This window comes from Palaemon carinicauda, chromosome 6, assembly GCF_036898095.1.
Source record: "Palaemon carinicauda isolate YSFRI2023 chromosome 6, ASM3689809v2, whole genome shotgun sequence".
In the NCBI taxonomy this organism is placed as follows: Eukaryota; Metazoa; Arthropoda; class Malacostraca; order Decapoda; family Palaemonidae; genus Palaemon; species Palaemon carinicauda.
This window is the reverse complement of record NC_090730.1, coordinates 63327724-63347373: the sequence shown is the minus strand read 5'-3', so window position 1 is coordinate 63347373 and position 19650 is coordinate 63327724. Positions and strand designations below refer to the sequence as shown.

The 19650-nt window shown below is 43.0% G+C and overlaps 1 protein-coding gene across 1 annotated transcript; it reads right to left on the bottom strand.

Annotated features, from left to right (window-relative positions):
* Positions 1–16193: 16193 nt before the first annotated feature.
* On the bottom strand, positions 16194–17564 carry LOC137643025 (uncharacterized). Its single transcript, XM_068375878.1, has 2 exons — positions 16768–17564; positions 16194–16731 (listed from the first exon to the last, which is right to left on the bottom strand). The coding sequence occupies exons 1-2, from the start codon at positions 17562–17564 to the stop codon at positions 16194–16196; spliced, it is 1335 nt and encodes a 444-aa protein (XP_068231979.1).
* Positions 17565–19650: the final 2086 nt, after the last annotated feature.

Genomic DNA, 19650 nt, shown 5'->3' with positions numbered 1-19650 from the left:
GGACATAATGCATGCAGGTTTCATGGCCCCTGCAATATTATTTCCGAATCCCTGCATTATTGGAACCAGCAGGCTTGCAAAGTATGTCGGACCCTATTGTCCGAGGGTTTCAAGAATCCCAAGTCGGTAGAGACTAGGGATGCAGCTCGTTTCAAGCTACGCAACTGGGTGAGAGGCTTTCAGAAAATCTCTCCGGGACCTTTCTTGCCTAATGACAAGATGCGTAGTATACTATTTCCAACAGCATGTAAGGAAATAGTGGTACCGCAGACATGAGGTACATCTCCCGACGTAACCCAGGAAGGAGGACAGAAAGCGCCCAGGGGAAGAAGGGAGAATGTCGGGTTGGAATTGTCTCTGTCTATACTGGCTCTAGAGCCAGCAACATCGATATCTCCGCCTTCTATCCCTCTATTAGATGGAATGGACCAGTTATGGGCCCAAGTGAGGAATCTAATAGAAAACTTGTGCAAACAGAGCGAAAAGCCGGAAGAGAAATGCAATGTAGAGCCTTGTAAAGCTCCACTTGTTGCTCCTCAGGGGTCATACAAACGACCCATAGAGGAAGACCTTCCGACATGCTCCAAAACCAATCCCTGGAGGTTTGCGGAGCTGATGCTGATTTTAAACGGCAAACTCTACATCTCGGAGAAGATGGGTGCTGTTCCTTTGGACAAAATCCAGTTTTGGCCAAGCTTTGATGCTTTCCCTAACTGTTTCGTTAGACTGAAGGATGAACTAAGGTCAAGAAAAGGACCGGAATCAAAGGAGATTATGATTCTCGACCATGATAAAGCACAGGCTATCCTATCAAACAGTATAGAAAAGGCGGGTTACTCGGTGTCGAAGGTATTCCCACCAGGTAACAGGCACTCTTCCTTTTCTTGCTACTGCTTCAATTTCATTCCCCTTTACGGTTAAGGCACTGATGAAAATCCACAGATACATTAATTTTCTGTTATGCTTTCATTAGGACGACATGGCTTGAGCCCCAAAAACGGATTTTGAGCGAAGCGAAAAATCTATTTTTGGGTGAGATCACCATGTCGTCCTGATGGACCCACCCTTCTTTTCTAAAAAGAAAAGATCTTCACAGTACCCCTCCATGAGGCGTTGTTTCTGTAGCACCACGCTCAATGCTACAAGGAATGTCTGCCATCTTAGGAATGGCGCTGTGGTTGTGGTCAATAGTAGTACGAGAACGGGGGTATCCTTCTATACTGCCACATCCCCTCGAAGCGTAAACATTATTAGGAGTGCAGATTGCTATGTGACGTGTCAAGAATACGTCCTCTGATATTATGCAATATCCTTGAGAGAAAATTTAAGGATATTCGCTCCAGAAGTTAGAATTCTGGGACCTGAAGGTTTAATTCTCTGGGAATATCACTGTAGTAACATATATCCCTTAGGAAGCTACTTTAGGAACTTCCATCAGGGCGACATGGCGATCGCGCCCAAAAATAGATTTCTCGCTTCGCTCAAAATCCGTTTTGTGATAACTGTATCTCTGCCACATGAAAAAAAAAATGTTTGTGAACTTTGTTTTGTCTTTTAGCAAGAAAATCTTTTGTATCATGTTTTCATGAGGAAAAATGTTTAAACGTTTAGGTGTCTACCAGAGCTTATAACGGTTCTATTACAACTATTTGATTTTTTACTTCGATGAAAAATAAGAGACTATTCAGAGAAGTTTCTATGAAAGGGTTTCTCTTAATTAGAAAAAAAAATAGAAATAAGAATACATGTTAAAGAATATTTTGTATAATGTTTTTATGCGTGAGGAAACGTTCATATGTTTACCAAAACGTTTAATGGTTTTATTATTTGGCTTGCCCTTGAGGGAGGCGTAGAGGGGAGCAAGAGTGGCGGCAATGGCTGGCAGAAAACGGTGATAATAGTTGATCATGCCCAAGAATTCCTGCAGAGCTTTGACGGTCGAGGGCGCGGGGAAGTTCTGAACGGCTGCTACCTTCTCAAGGAGGGGATGGACTCCTTCAGGAGTAATACGGTGCCCTAAGAACGACACTTCGTTGGCGCCAAAGGTACACTTGTCGTACCGGACTACAAGGCCGTTTTGTTGCAGGCGGTCGAGCACGATGCGCAGGTGAAGGAGGTGTTCCTCTTTTGAGGAGGAGAACACAAGTATGTCGTCCACATAACATACACAGAAAGGGAGGTCCCCTAAGAGGCCATCCATGAGACGTTGAAACGTTGCCCCAGTATTACGAAGGCCAAAACAGGAGTAATTGAAGGTGTATGTACCAAACGGAGTGGTGATGGCGGTCTTGGGGATGTCTTCTGGGTTCATAGGCACCTGATAATACCCCTTTAGGAAGTCGAGCGTAGAGAAAACCTTCGCTTTGTGCAGGTAGGAGGTCACGTCGGCAATGTTTGGGAGGGGGTAGTGATTCGGTTCTGTTTGCATGTTCAGGCGCCTGTAATCCCCGCACGGACGGAGGGAGCCGTCTTTCTTCAGAACGATGTGTAAGGGTGACGACCATGGGCTGGAGGCCTTTTGGCAAAGGCCCATTTCCTCCATTTTGGCGAACGTCTGTTTGGCGGCTGCCAATCGCTCCGGTGCCAGACATCTGAATTATGTGAAGACTGGGGGTCCCGTCATCTTGATATGGTGATAAATACCGTGCTTGGCAGGAACCGTGGGCGTTTGGCGAAGTTCTGGACGGAAAACTTCCGGGTACGACGTGAGGAGGTGGGCGTAGTCATCCGTGGGTGCGCTGATGTGGAGAGCGAGGTTAGAGGGGGCGCGTTGAAGAGGTGTCGACAAGTACGAGTCTGCGTTGACCAATCGTCGGTGGGCGACATCGACCAGAAGGTGGAAATGAGAGAGGAAATCCGCACCGAGGATTGGCATTGTGACGTCAGCAACGAGAAACTTCCAATTGAATTTACCGTTTCCGAACGATAATGTGAGGTTCTCGTAACCGTAGGTGGGTATCGCAGATCCGTTGGCAGCTACCAAGCGGACGTCGGCAGATGTAGACAGACTACGTCGTGCCTTGAAGAGTTTCCTTGGCAAAAGAGAACGACAAGCACCCGTGTCTACCAAAAATCGCACGCCCATTCCTGCATCCAATAAAAAGAAAAGATTAGAAACATGGGAGGCCACCGCCACAAGCGATGGCCTACTTACACGTTTTTTGGCCACTGACAATTCTTGGCACATTTCTTCGCGGTTGCCCCGAATCTGAAGTGGTAGTAGCAAAACTGCGGCGGATGGGAGGTAGTAAGTGGCTGTAGAAGTCGTTCGTTGGGGCGCGAGCGATTGGTGGGCGGTGGGCGGCTTTGTCGCCGCTTCGGCACGTCACCGGGTAGGCGTGTATGTCTTACGGCATTCATGTCAGCTTCGGTTGACGTTAAATAGGCATCCTCGTCGTCAGGGGTGGAGGGATTGATGGAGGTCTTGAAGTATCTGTCCATAAGGGCGTCGGCTTTGGTCATCAAGTCCTTTATGGGTAAACTATCGACATCGGGTGTGGCAGCGCGTACAGGTTCGGGTAAACGGCGTATCCAAAGGGCACGAAGTAGGTTCACCTCACGAGGAGAGCAGTCTGCGGCAGGTTGAAGGCGAGCAATACTGGTCATTTCCCTGAGGGCAAGCGAAGCCCTTTGGTCCCCCAACGGTTGTTGCGAGAGCTGAAAAAACTTTGCTATACGGGCGGCTGGCAACGGCGAGTACTGCTGCAGAAGGTATGTTTTGAGGGCGTCATACGCTATTGGGGTGTCTCCTTGTTCACAAAGCCAGTCGGATATTTCTGGGAAGGTGTCCTCGGGTATCGCCGCGAGAACATAATCCTCTTTGGTGGTTGAGCGAGTCATGCCTCTGATACGAAACTGGACTTCCGCGCGCTGAAACCAAGCAAACGCCTCTTCGCTGGCGAACGGTGAAAGTTTCAATGGGGCGGCCGCAGCGCCAACTGCTTTAGTAGAGTCCGTCATAGTACCACCGATGGAGGGGCGAGGGAGGTGGGGGTGGAAGGCAGTAAAGCGAGTCGACTTCCGGGGTCACCAATGTGACTGAGCCGAGTGAGGGTTGTGAACTCAAAGGCAGGATGCAATCAACTGAGTTGTTTATTCAGGAACACTCTTCTTTATATACAAAACCTCAAGGCAACCGGACATAACCTGTTCGAGAGACAAACAATGTTACAGAGCAAAACGGAGACATGATCATTCAGGTTCTTTTTAGTGCGAGGGAAGAGCGCAGATACAAGCATAATATATGCAAAATGATTATGTACAATTGTGTGACACACGGTTGGTACATATGCGTGAGGAAACGTTCATATGGTTACCAAAACGTTTAAAGGTTTTATTATTCCGATATGATTTCTATATCAATGAAAAACTAAGAAAGAGGAGTGGATATTCTGAGAAGTCTTTACGAAAGGGATTCTGTTGATAAGAAAAAATATGTATGTGAAACGTAATGATGAAGAACTTTTATTGAGAAGAAAAGAGACTAAGAAAAGAGAGAAAATATGTTAAAAAATACTCAAAATAGAAAGAAGAAAGAAAGAAATGCAAGATAATGGAGAAAAGACAAAAGGAAAGGAGATTAACGATGAAAAGGGAGCCTTGAAAAAAGGTTTCATGACGACAGAGGAAACAGAAGAAAAAGGCGACATGAAACTATTACTCTTAGAATCAAGAGAAAGATTTCAAGAGGAAAAGTCGAAGACTTGAATGGATTCAGTTGAGGGAAAGGATCGCTTCTTTTGTTCCTCAGATTCTCTGTTCATCATTTAGTTTGGGGACTAAACAATCCCCATCTCTCTATTTTGCCATTGCAATCTTACTAAAAAAAAAACACAAAGATCATAACAAGTAGTAATATAAAGGATGTAACATATACTTCATTGAAAAGTATTTCTTCATTGTTTTAAATATCACATTATATTTGAATATGGATGGCTATGAAGGACATAATTTAATGATATAGTACAGGATATTACCCATTGTATAATCAGGGAACTTCCTTATATATTGCCAAAGCGTATGTGTCTCTACGTAAAGTCGACGTCCTATTGATTTGATAATGTTTGTTACCTTAAGATTATGGGAATGATTACGAGAAAAGAAATTAATGTCGGCAATAAAGTAAAGATATTATGTTTTTAAACATGTCATAGCAAGGCCTGGTTGTCATTTATTGAGCTAAGATCCCATTGAATTAAACTAAGATATAAAAATAAGCTCTGTGAAGGAAATTCGGGATTATCAATAGCAATTAAAATATTTAAGTAAGTTCAGTAAACAATGACGTCAAAACTAACATTCAAAATATGAGCAAATAATGTTAATCTTCAAGAAAGATGAAGTTTATAAGTGCTTTACATCCTAAATTATCCCTCTCGCTGTCTGGTTGTCAATGGTTGACATTGTCTTCCCACTAAAAGTCCCTGATTTTAGTGCTGCCTTTGACCGTGTTAATCATGAGGCCCCTGTTTTCAAACTGAAACAGTTGGGAGTGGGTGGGTCGTTTCTTAGTATTATTATGGATTTTTTAAGTAAAAGATCTCAAAGAGTTGTTGTTGATGGGCACCATAGTGAGTAAAGGAATGTGATATCTGGTGTTCCAAAGGGTAGTCTACTTGGCCCATTACTTTTCTTAATATATACACATGACATGTGGTTTGGCCTAGAAAACAAGCTTGTTGCATATGCAGATGATGCTACTCTCTTTTCATCAATTCCATCTTCTGAATGTAGATCTGGGGTTGGTGAATCCCTCAATAGAGATCTCGGTAAAATTAGTGCATGGTCCAAATTATGGTGTATAAAGTTTAATCCTAAAAAAAAACTCAAAGTATGATTGTAAAAAGGTCAAAGACAGTGGCTCCTCAACATCCGGATATCAGCATTGATAATGTTTCTTTAACTTTGTATGACTCTTTTAAAATCTTAGGTGTGATTCTCGACAGAGAATTTACTTTTGAGAAATACATTACGTCTGTGTCTTCTTCACTTGCACAAAAGATTGGCTTATTGAGAAAGTCTTTTAAGATTTTCCGAGATCAATCTATTCTGAAGAATTTTTTAAATTCTTTCATTTTATCTTGTTTCTAGTATTGTTCTCCTGTCTGGCCTGCAGCTGCTGATTCTCATCTTAATTTGTTGGACTGGAATATATATATTATATTATGCCTTACTTATAACTGTAATCGAACAGTTTAACATGTTTTTTTTTTTCAAAAAGGCCCATAAAAGAAACACAGGAAATATAAATAAATCAATATATTTCGGTCAATAAACAACGACCCTCTCCATGATGTAAAGTAAAAATGAGGAATACAGTGGAGAGTGATGGTTTATATGCGAAAGCAAAAGGGTGTGTTCAATTGTTCTATAGTTGTTATAATTGCTGGAAGGATTAGCCAAAGAGATTTTAAAAATAAGATAAAACTCCCATATATAGAAGGTATTGAAAATATAACAAATAATATCAAAACTGAGAACCCCTTTGTTTTTTCATATCCCAAGACCATAGGAAGCGCCCTTATTAATGTTTATCAAAATAAAAGAGATATAGAATCCGGCGTTTATAAAGTACCATGTGGGGATTGTGAAAAAGTCTACGTTGGGCAAACAGGCCGTTCGATATCTCAAAGATTATCCGAACACAAAAGATCTGTTAGGTATGGCTATGAAAACTCGGGGATTTTCGTTCACCTTAGGGATTTAGGGCACCAGATTAACTGGAGTGAGTCGTCTTTGCTTTTTAAGAGTACCTGGCCGTACAGAAGGAAAATCCTGGAATCAGCCATCATAAATCAATCAAACACAATGGACCTATCTGGCAGCCAATGGAAAGCACACACAATGGACAATACTCTTCTCAACCCTATCATTAAGAAGATAATCCACGGAGACCGACCACCAGATATGCATCAGAGGTCAAGACTTCCTCCGAGCGGCTCAACAATAAGGAGACGCACCTGGATGTAATTAAATTTGGCTGATCCTTACAGCAATTATAACAACTATAGAACAATTGAACACACCCTTTTGCTTTCATATATAAACCGTCACTCTCCACTGTATTCCTCATTTATACTTTACATCCTGAAGAGGGTCGATGTTTATTGACCGAAATATAGTGATTTATCTATATTTTCTGTTTCTTTTATGGACCTTTTTGAAAAAACATATTATATTATATTATATTTCTTATTCCTGATCTAGATATTAATCTTGGCACCGTCATTCAATTAGCTCATTATGCATGTTGCATAAGATATTTCATAATTCTGACCATCTTTTACATTCAGATCTTCCTGGACAGTTCCATCCTGTTCATGATACTAGCCATGTAATTAATTCTAATAGTTGACCTTCTCCGTCATTAAGCTCAATACTTAACAGTATTCTAGAAGTTTTATTCCAGCTATCAACAAGTTGTGGAATGATCTTCCTAATCGGGTAGTTGAGTCAATAGAACTTCCAAAGCTCAAACTTGTAGCAAATGTTTTGATGTTTAATGGTGACATAAGTCTTTTCTGGGCTCAGGCCATGTCGTCCTGATGGAAGTTTCTATAAGGTAGCTTTCTAGGGTATATTTGACTACAGTGATATTCCTAGAGAATTTTACCTTAAGGTATCCAGAATTCTAACTCCTGGAGCGAATATCCCTAAATAATCTCACAGGGATATCGCATAATATCAGAGGATGTATTCTTGACACGTCACATAGTGACAAGAATCTGAAACGAGAATGAAAAGAGAGCCGCTCATAAGGCATCTCTCCTATTCCATTTCTAGTGTGTATCTGATGAAGGCGGTAGCACCCTCTTTATTCCTTTTCGTGTAGCTCTACTACTCGGTGTTTTCCCTTGTGTTCTCTCATTATTTTGGATTTAATTCAACTTTTTGATGACTTCTCCGGCCTCTTCTGCCTCGGAAAAGGAGGACCATCCGAAGTGCAGGAGTGTGTTCTGTAATGTCCGCAGTATGTTCTTCTGTGGACATGAACATTGTAGGAGGCACGCAGCATGCGCAGCCTCCAGAGGTGATCTCCAGTATTGGGACCCTCAGGTTTGTACAGTATATTCTAACCTGATTACTGAGGCTTTTGACGACCCCAAGTCGACGGAGTCAAGGGATGCTGCCAGGGAAATGTTACGATCCTGGGTGAGTGGTTTTCAGAAAAACACCTCAGGCCCCTACCTTCCAAATGAGAAGATGAGGGCCTACCTTTTCCCTAAAGCATCAGCCGATGCAGTCATTCCCCAGCTTCAGGTGGAGATATCAACTGCCCAGAATCCGGTGGATTCTGAAGTCTCGGCCGCCCTTCAAGACATTCAATTGGACGATAGGATGTCGGAGGTGTCGGATTCTACAAAGAAGGACCTTCTAGGAGAAGGTCAAGAGGAGGAGCTGTGCCAGGCTCCTCAAGTAGAAGAGGAAGAAATCGATGAAGTGTCGGTTACATCGGTTCCAGACCCAGAACCTGTTCCCTCTACATCGTCTGCTATCCCAGATGACCTGGGAAGGACTCTTTCTTCTATTGTTGAGATGATCCAACAAATTCAGAAGAAGAATGATGAGAAGGAGGCTGCAATGAAACTGGAGATATGTAGGCTTGCAGCATCACGTGGGCCCCAGAAGTGACTCAACGTGAAGGATCTTCCTTTGTGCTCGGATACCAATCCTTGGAGATATGCCGAACACATGCCAATGACAATCGGGAAGATCGACATATCTGAAAAGTTGGGAGCATTTCCCCTGGAAGAGGTGGAATTTTGGCCCAATAAAGATTCCTACCCGGACTGTTATGTCCACCTTAGGATAGAGCCAGCCTCAAAGGAGGAGACTGAGCCGAAGGAGCCCATAGTTTTTTACCATAGTAAAGCTCGAGCTCGATGAAAGAGAGGGGTTTCACGAACTCAAAGGTGCCAGCCTTGAGTAAGAAGCTTCCCTCCTTTGTGGCCTCGCCTACCCACATCTGGCCACAGTTACGAATGATCTCTATAGCTTAATTAAAGCTAGGAGAGCCTGTAGAGAGTTTGTGTTCTCCTCGGCTGCGGTGAGGCACGAACCGAGGAAACTGATCTCCTCTCGTATCTGGGGTAAAGGCCTCTTTCCCAACGATGTGGTTAAAGAGGTAGTAGACAAGGCTGCCACAGAGAATAGGAACCTTCTCAAAAAGTGGGGCTTAGATCTTAAGAGGAAGTCTTCTCAGGATGAGGGTCCCCAACCCAAGAGGAAGACAAAAAGGCCTAGGCCATTTCTCGGCCGGCTATACCTTACCTACAGCAACAACAGCAACAACTTCCTGTGACCGCGGTGCCTCAGATAATGGCACAAACTCCTACCACGTACCAGCTGGTACCTCAACAAGTGGCGACTCAGTAGCCAGTTTTTAACCCAGCCTTCGAAAGGCAGACCTCTTCCTTTCGTTCGAGGGCTAGAGGAACAGCCAGAGGTTCTTCTAGACGCCCTTCAAGAGGAAGGGGATCCAGGGGAAGACGCAGTCAAGGAGGCAAGGCCTCAGGTCCACAACAGTAGAAGTGAGATGCTTCCAGTAGGAGGGAGGCTACAGCTATTTAGGGATCGCTGGACCTTCGATCCCTGGGCCCACAGCCTAATAAAGAATGGACTAGGTTGGAGTTGGAGCAGCCCTCCACCTCAATTTCCTCAATTCTCCCAACACTCAACCCCCGTTCTGGAAGAATACGTCCGAGAGCTCTTAGACAAAAGAGTAATACGGAAAGTCAAGTCCATCAAATTCCATGGGAGGCTGTTTTGTGTTCCAAAGAAGGACTCAGAAAAACTCAGAATCATTCTAGACTTGTCGCCACTCAACAAGTTCATAATGAACTATAGGTTCAGAATGCTCACACTTCAACACATAAGGACCCTACTGCCCAAAAGGGCCTACACTGTCTCTATAGACTTGTCTGACGCTTATTTGCATGTTCCAATTAATCGCAACCTCTCCTCCTACCTAGGCTTCAAGTTACATAGAAAACTTTACGCCTTCAGAGCCATGCCTTTCGGGCTAAACATAGCCCCAAGGTTTTTCACAAAGCTCGCGAACGCAGACGTCCATAAATTACGCCTAAAGGGGGTCCAAGTAGTAGCCTACTTGGACGACTGGCTGGTGTGGGCAGCATCTAGGACAGAATGCATGCAAGCTTCTAGGATAGTGATCCAGTTCCTGGAATATCTGGGATTCAAGATCGACATAAAAAAGTCTCGTCTTTCTCCAGCTCAAAAATTTCAGTAGTTGGGAATCCACTGGAATTTGGAGACATATCGGCTTTCCATTCCTAGTAAGAAGAGGAAAGAAATAGCAGGATCTGTCGAGAGACTACTGAAATCCAAACGGATATCAAGACGCGAACAGGAGAGAGTGCTGGGCTCTCTACAGTTTGCTTCGATAACAGATCCAGTGCTAAGAGCACAGCTTAAGGATGCAATAGGAGTCTGGAGAAAATATGCATCAGACGCGCGAAGAGATCCAAGTGATATTGGCCATATTCCGTTTGGCGGAAAGGAAGAAATGGCACCTGTCAGCAGTTCACATTCAAGGGTTCCGCAATGTGACAGCGGACGCTCTATCTAGGTTTACACCTATAGAGTCAGAATGGTCCCTTGACGCAGGATCGTTCTCCTTCATCTCGAGTCAAGTCCCAGAGCTGCAGATAGACCTCTTTGCGACGGAAGACAACAAGAAAATAGATCGTTACGTGTCCCCTTACGAGGAGCCGTCAGCGGAGGCAGTGGACGTTATGTCCCTAGACTGGAACAGATGGTCCAGTATCTATCTGTTCCCTCCGCACAACCTCCTTTTGAAGGTCCTCGATAAGCTGAGATCCTTCAAAGGGAAAGCAGCCATAGTGGCCCACAAGTGGCCAAATAGCCTGTGGTTCCCTCTGGCATTGGAACTACGACTAAAATTCGTACCGCTACCGGATCCATCCCTGTCTCAGCGAGTACAGAAGTCGACTGTCTTCGCTTCATCACAGAAAACACGGAACTTACATCTCATGATTTTCTCTCCCTAACAAGGAGAAAAAGATTCGGTGTTTAAAAGTCAGTTTAGACTTTTGGAGGAAACCAGAAGACATTATGAGGCTTCAGGGAAGAGATAGCTATCCTTTGTCAAGGCGAAGAAGCCCAAAGAAATCCCGACAGATTCCTATTTATCATTCTTCATTCACCTTCATGAGCAAGGTTTAGCAGCCAACACAATTCTGTTGTTCAAGCCTGCCTTGACAAGTCAGATACTATATGCGTTACAGGTCGACCTTTCTTACGACGTTCTTAATGAACCAGCCTTCCAGTGCTTCAAAAGACCCTTTGCATTTTCATTAGATATGATTCCTCATTGTGTATAAATAATGAACAATGAGGAATGTGCTTAGAAGGTTTTGAATTTAAGTCATATTTCTGTTTGTACTCGCTTTGGGGGCCAGAGTTATGAAATAGTGGCTCTCTCTAGAGAGGAAGGCCACGTCCAGTTCTTGGAGGGAGAACTGAATCTATTTCCAGACCCAACGTTTCTTTCCAGGAACAAGCTACCCACCAATAGGTAGGGTCCCTAAAGAATCGGCCCTCTGAAGGAAGATGCATCACTATGTCCATTGGTGTGCCTAAAGTTCTATCTTCATAGAACTTCAGACTTTATGGGAGGACAGCTGTTCAGAAGAGAAACCCTGGGTTCAAAGTTATCTATAACTATGAGTGAAATTCACCCGTGTTATTCGCAGAACGGATCCAGACAGTACACCCGTTAGTCATGATCCGAGGAAAGTTGCCTCTTCCATAAAATTTCCTTAATTATATGGCCTTTGAACATCCTTGTTTGTACACCGCCTGGTAGTCAGCCAAGGCGTTCTTTATGTACTATGCGAAGCAAGTGGATCAACTTATAAGATCTGTGGTAGCAGCAGGTAGAATTCTTCAACCTTCTGTTTCAAGTCTGCGAGTAACAGTGTAATTAATTTGGGACGATTTATTGAGAGGGTGCGCATGTAGTCACTGTATGTTACTACACACGGAGCGACAGGCCACGAAAGTGTCCTTACGGACTGTTCCATTGACGTCGGTAATCTATAGCATATACAGACACTTGTGCCAAGCGTTTTTTATGCTAGTGTATGTAAACAGTATAAAGACTATATCATTATTATTAATAATTCAATTGAAGTGGCAAATCTGTTTCCTAGTAGATGAAACAATATTTTCTGTTGACTGTTTTCCTTTATGCTTTTACGCATATCATCCACATTTGATAAATTTTATAAATGTTGATCTGATATGTACGTTTATTAAATTTTGATAAACTAGTACCCATACTCATTTTATTAGAAATGTACCGAGTATTAAGATTAAAATATGGATATTTTTATTATGGTATGTCTTTCGAGACTGTTCCCTGATTCTAGCAAAAGTCCACTCACTCTAACCCTTCCTTGGAAGGGTTGACGTGGTACCCTAACGGGTTGGTGGCAAAGATGCAAAATTTGTTTCTATGCGGATACAACCATTATCCAATAGTTTATAAGAGTAGTCACATTGGGGAAGGTGTCACAAATACATTCTGACATTAGTGACTCTTATACAAACTTTGCTTCATATTGTATAGGGCGAGACCACTATACAAGCTTGTCATTTTGTCATCCATAAATTTTTATGTACTTCTCGAAACTTTTTCCAGAGTCTAGTATGACTCTTCCCTGTAGGGGGCAGGAAGCACTAACATAGTTCATGCTTAGATGAAATGATGTATGACGGTAACATCATAGGTCTCTAGGTCTAGACGGACCAGGAAAATACTTTCTTGAGAGTACGGCACTGATTGAGAATCCACAGATACAGTAATGCTCTGGTAAACTTCCATCAGGACGACATGGCCTGAGCCCAAAAAAACGGATTTTGAGCAAAGCGAAATATCTATTTTTGGGTGAGGTACCCATGTCGTCCTGATGGACCCGCCCTTCCTTTTATTGTAAAAGGGCCTGTTGACCCCTCCCTATAGTACAGTATCTGTAACACCTCGTATATCGCCACAAGGAAGAAAGAGGGCGCTACCGCCTTCATCAGATACACACTGGAAACGGAATAGGAGAGATGCCTTATGAGCGGCTCTCTTTTCATTCTCATTTCATATTCTTGTCACTATACCCCCTCGAAGCGTTAATACTGTTCGGGGTGAAGATAGCTATGTGACGTGTCAAGAATACGTTCTCTGATATTATGCGATATCCCTGTGAGATTATTTAGGGATATTCGCTCCAGGAGTTAGAATTCTGGATACCTTAAGGTAAAATTCTCTGGGAATATCACTGTAGTCAAATATACCCTAGAAAGCTATCTAATAGGAACTTCCATCAGGACGACATGGCTACCTCACCCAAAAATAGATTTTTTGCTTCGCTCAAAATCCGTTTTTTAGTATATATAATAATTTTCTGTCTTAATGTTGTTAACGTTTTTTAAATATTTTATTTTATTGTTTTCATTACTTCTGATATCGTTTATTTATTCCATTATTTCCTTTCATCACTGGGCTATTTTTTCTGTTGGAGCCCTTGGGCTTATAGCATCTTGCTTTTCCAACTAGGATTGTGGCTTGGTTAATAATAATAATAATAATAATAATAATAATAATAATAATAATAATAATAATAATAATAATAATATCTTAAACTAAGGACTTTACCAAAATCGTTCAATATAATCCTGATTCAATTTCTTCTTTTTTAATCATTATAATTGTTTATATAACCGTAATTGCCTTAAGCCTATTTATATTTCTAGTTTGGTCTGATATAATGATACTATTAAAAGGGATCGTTCTAGATATACCTAAGTTTTCGATTTGTCTCTTTTTGCATCGTTGGTACGTGGAAAGGAACCTCACTGCATCAAAACATGGTTTCAATTTGACTAGCAGGAGCCAAGCATAGCGGCAACTTTGATATCCATATTCACTTATTTGTGCAAGATATGGCCCTTAGCGCTACCTGACATAAGTCCAGTTGTAGACTTGCTTTGGACATTTCTATCGGGTCTCCATACTGTATTGTTTGCTGCTCCAGGCCAAGGACATCAAATGGCTCCAAGTCAGGTTAGTAACCAGTCGTCCTGCGATCAGGACCTCTTATAAGAGCAAATTAATTTCTCCAGGGGTGAAAAGGACCTACTTTAAGACGACGGCAAAACCTGCTCCGCGGAGCCCTGGACTCCTGCTTCAGACTTCCTCCCGGCCATCATCGTTCTTTATCCCATCGTCTTCTTGTCCGTCTGTCTGAGTCCGTGCCCACCCACTACTTGTATTCTGCTTTCACATCTATAATCCAACGATTGTGTGACGTGCTGCCAAGGCATGGAGCCTGCGGTCCTCCAAGTGGCGGGCCGATCTACAATCGTTAGTCATCATCATCAGGTCAGTTAGCAGAAGCCTACTGAGGGACTTGATTAGTATTCCGTTCGTCAATCATTTCACACTTACGTAACCTGATTGGCAATTAAATTCTAGAATAATTCTTATTCTGATTAATGTGGAGGATTAGATTTCACTCTTCGTATCCTGATTGGATCTCTATGATTAGCTTGCCGTCTAAAGACAATGGTTTACTTCAGAGACTATCCTGATATCATAAATTCGTTAATCATTGTGGCTCTGGCAAATGAATCATCAGATGTCCCATTATGAGAAAATAGATGAACATCTAGAGCCATTGCCAGCTGTGAGATTTCCTCTTGCGAATAAATGCTTCAAGTTGATAACACTTCATTCTCCTCTGGAAACCCACCGATCATCCCTCCCCCTCTTCTTCTTTGTGTTAAATATATATATCAGTGATTTGTTTAACTTGATTCATATATGACTTACTTAAACACAGTACTACAAACATGCAATAAAACGTGTATGGTTCACTCAAAAAGCAATAACAAAAACTATAATGATAATAATGCTAATATGATATCAAGAACTATAACAATTATTATAAGCTTTTTTGTATGCGTTGGAGTGACTAATTTTGGGCATTTTTTTCTTTGTTTTAACTTTGAAAATATTTCATCACCTACCTGATACAGTAGGAATTTCTCTCTCTCTCTCTCTCTCTCTCTCTCTCTCTCTCTCTCTCTCTCTCTCTCTCTCTCTCTCTCTCTCTCTCTCGTTGCCTCTACCCCTATGTAGGGGAAATAGTCTTATGTATAGATAATAATAGTAATTATGATAATAATGATAAACAAAAATAGTAATTAGTATCACTATTATTACTGCTATTTCATTAAAGATGATGGCTGCCTCAGCAATGTTAATCTGGTGATTGAGCTTTTCTATTGCTCGTATTTTTCTTCTCTCAACAGTACTAAGTTCCTCCATTAACTTTACTTTTGTCCTTAGTGGGAGAGAGCAAAATTCATGTAAAACAAATAGGCTCGTTGCATAGTGCTCCACAACGACTCTAACAGAGTATACACAATATACTTCAACAGAAATATAACCCCGTGGCAATCAACTCTTACAAGTGTACACACAGAATGGCAATGCGGAAAAAAAATGTACTCTGACATATAATACATAAAATGAATCAATCAATAGAAAGGCAAATAGGCAATGGGCCTGCAATAATATCTCAATTTAGCAATAAGCAATGTATATATGCACAAGAATGGCAATACAGGAAAAAATGTACCCAGACATATAATACATACAGGAATCAATCAATAGAAAGGCAAATAGGCAATGGGCCTGCAATAATATCTCAATTGAACAATAAGTAATGTATATATGCACAAGAATGGCAATACAGGAAAAAAATGTACCCAGACATATAATACATACATGATTCAATCAATAGAAAGGGAAATAGGCAATGGGCCTGTAATATCTCAAATGAGCAATAAGTAATGTATACATTTACAATCATAAATTGAACAAACTTATACATACATTAAATCATAAGGCAATCTGCCCTTAATCAATCAATGGAATTGCCCTTCCCACACTGCCATACCTTGGCAATTACTCCAGGGGAAACAAGAGGGGGGAGGCCTGGCTCTGTACAACGCTCGATTTGTATGTACGAGAGAGACCCTCCCATCCCCGTACTCCACACCCGACGCACTTCCAATCTCTGTGGATTCAAACTCACCTACACTTACTTCTTTCCAACCTCCCAACCTACCAGAAGGGACTCTCCCATTTTCCTTTAGATGTCCTCGTTTTGGAGTAATCGTTCCATCGAATCTCGCTGCTTTGCAGCAGCCTTTCTCAATGGCCGTGCGGAACGTCCTTGTGCGCCCGTTGTCTCTGATTCGGCGTCGCTTTCACTCATCTCACTTACTGTATTGTTATCACTATTTGCGTCACTAACTAAGACCTCTGTGGCTGGTTGTCGAGATGTCATAGCCTGAACCATCTCCTGGTTGTCCCCAGACGTCTCAACGATCCCTGGCAGTCCTGCTGTTAAACTGTACGCACCCTCGATTTCGATGTCGCCATCGTCTTCTCCAACACCATCATCGTCATCAGAGGGGACAATCTCCAGGGGAACCAGGTGGCTGACAGCTCGCAGCGACTCGACACCCTTTAACAACACCTTGGCTGAACGCACGACTTCGTCGTCATCCGGATATGTCTCCACGACACGTCCATGGGGCCACTTAGCCCTTTTCTGATTTTCTTGCTTGACCAGCACGACGTCTCCGGGGTGCAGCTTGGTAGGTTCCCCAGATCGACAGTCGTGTCTGGCTCTCAGGGCACTCAAATACTCTATTCTCTACCTCTCTCGGAAGGCTTTCAAAGAGTCTGTCAGCTTCAAATAACGATCACGGAGCCTCCGGGAGGTGAAGGTTGCATTGAGGAGGTCGTCTGGCAAGAGCGGTGCCATGAGGTTGATTGGGCTTCCTCTCACTAAATGGGAGGGGGTGAGGACCTCATCCTCGCACTTGTCACCGCTGTAAATTAGAGGCTTGTTATTAACCACCGCCTCGGCCTCCTTCACTAATGTTAGTACGTGGACGTCCGGCAGGTACTTCTTCCCGAGGGCTATCTGGAGGACACGTTTTGTTACTCCGATTAGGCGCTCGAAGAACCCACCTTTCCAAGGTGCACGGGGCATCTGAAAACGCCATTCAATTCCAGTTTTCCTCAGGAACTGCTGGACTTCATCCTCTTCATAAAGTCCCTGAAGGAGGTTGCTGGCAGTCTTGAACGTTTGACGATTATCAGATGTGATGAAAGACGGAGCACCGTGGGTAGCACAAAAGCGACGTAAGGCTAATACAAATTCCTCCGCTTCCAGGGAGGGGCAGAAATCGAGGTACACGGCCCTGCTGGCCATGCAAGTCACGATCAGTATGTAGCCTGGCCGTGTTTCAGTCTGTATGGCCGCTGTGTGGTCCACTCCGACTGCTGTAGAGGGCTTCGTTAGGTTGATCCTTTCCTTCGGTAGGGGGGTTGGTGGTGGCTGTCTCAACAGGGGCTGGAAGGCCAGCACGCATTCTGGACACTGCCGCACGGTCCGCCTCGCAATGGAACGTAGGCCCGACGACCAGCATTTCTGTCGAAAGACACCCATTAGTGTATTCACACCACAATGTATATGCAAACTATGCAAATATCTTAGATAAGCCCTAACTAAGTGCCCTTTGGCTGGCAAAAGAATTAAATGTTTCATTTCCTCTACTTGGGACACTCGTCCCCTAGTGCAAATCAACTTATTATCTAACACTAGATTTAATTGTCTGACAAAATTAGTAACTTCATGAGGGGGTCTGACTCCACCCTCCAAATAAGCATAGACTGTAGGCAAATAATGTTTTTGCTCTAATTGGACAACAATACTGAACGGATGCCGTTTTAATCCGGTAAATTTTTTTATTATCCTAGCAACTCTCTATAAGAATCGGAACTCTACTTCCCTCTGTAGAATTTCCCATATCTCTCCTGGTGGAACAGGTCTTATTTCCTCCGTCATTTCTTGTACCGCCTCCACTACGGTTCTTTCATTGGTTGGATCGTCCTCCTTGTAAGGAAGAGGCTCTCTCATGGTCCTTTGGAACTCTGGACCATTCCACCAAAGAGGTTTTTTTAACAGTTGTTGCGTCGTTGCTCCTCTGGACAGGACATCAGCAGGATTCTGTTTGCTTGGGACATGGCTTAGACTGAAACGGCAAACCTGATGAAGAAAAACAATCTCCGCCACTCTGTTAGATATGAATACATTTTTGTTATGTTTGGCATCGGGAGATGCTACCCATGCCAACGTAACCTTACTGTCGGTCCACATGACTATCTCTCGTGGCTCTATCAGCCCTTTGAGTGTCCTGGCTAATCTGCAGCCTAACAACAATGCTAATAGTTCTAGCTTGGAAATTGTCAACTTGTTCTTCCCCTTTGGAGTGATCCTCATTTTACTAGTGAGTAGGCTTACCTGATTGCAATTGTCCCTAGTATATGCTACTGCACTGTATGCCTTACTGCTGGCATCGGTGAATACATGGAGCTCTAGACCTTTCTTGCCTACCGCTATTGGAAATGTGATGTTGCTTACCGCTTTCAATTCACACAACAACTCACTCGCTTCTCTAGCTTTCTCTCTCTTTAACACGTAATCCCAACCTACGTTATCCTCCCATAGTTGTTGGAGGAAAAACTTTCCTCGAACAAATAATGGGCTTATCAAGCCTAGAGGATCATAAATGGAGACCAGCATGGAAAGTACCCTACGCTTCGTAGGTAGCCATCCCTCCCCCAATTCACTGATTCTCTTACTTTCTTTCACACACAATTGGTCGACGTCTCGGGCCCATCACAGCCCATGTACGTTCACATTCACCGGCTCACTCCACTGCTTCTCGCTATCGAACGGTAAGTTATTGGACGCCCACCCTTCTAAAGGCATACCAACCACTTTTAAGATCTTATTGACAGATTCATGCTCCTGCCTCATGCTCTCTACGTCCTCGAAAGTACCAAGATAATTATCCACGTAAAAGGATTTCACCAAATCTGGCCTACCTTCCCTTTCGAAATGATAATTTAAAACTTGTTGCAACAAAAACGGACTCGCCGTGATGCCGAACACCACGACTCTAAAGGCGAAGGTGATCACTCGACCTGCTACCTCACGCCACAGAAATCGTGTGTATTTGGCATCACGAGGATCTAACAAGACACGGTGGAAGGCCTTGCTGATGTCAGCTAGTATGGCATATTCGTTCAACCTGAACCTTATAAGCAAATGATATGCTAATTCTACTAGATTGGGCCCAGGTAAGAGGCATTCATTCAACGATTTATGACCCCTAGATTTTGCTGAGGCATTAAACACGATTCTGAGGGGGGTCGTGCGGCTATCTTTGTTAATTCCAAAATGTGGCATATAATACCCTTCAATCTTGGTTTCCTTTACTTCTGATATAAAGCCTGCTTCTAGATACTTATTTATCACTCCCTGATACTGATCAAAATATTCCCTGTCCTTCCTGAACTTAATTTGCAACGATTCTAACTGCGCTACAGCGTTTCGATAGTTCGTATCTGGCCTAGCATCCGACCCTAATGGTAGGCTAACCTGATATGCCTCAGGCTTCTTTACGACACTTTGTGACACCTTTCGCATGGCTTCCTCTTCGTGAACAGTATATTGCTCTGATGGGGCG

Bases quoted from the DNA above. Each gene is read 5' to 3' on its own strand.
- LOC137643025 (XM_068375878.1), bottom strand. From the start codon at position 17,564: ATGGGTGTCTTTCGACAGAAATGCTGGTCGTCGGGCCTACGTTCCATT. The intron at 16,732-16,767 runs GTAGAGAATAGA...CCTGAGAGCCAG, and splicing joins TTGAAAGCCTTCCGAGAGAG to ACACGACTGTCGATCTGGGG.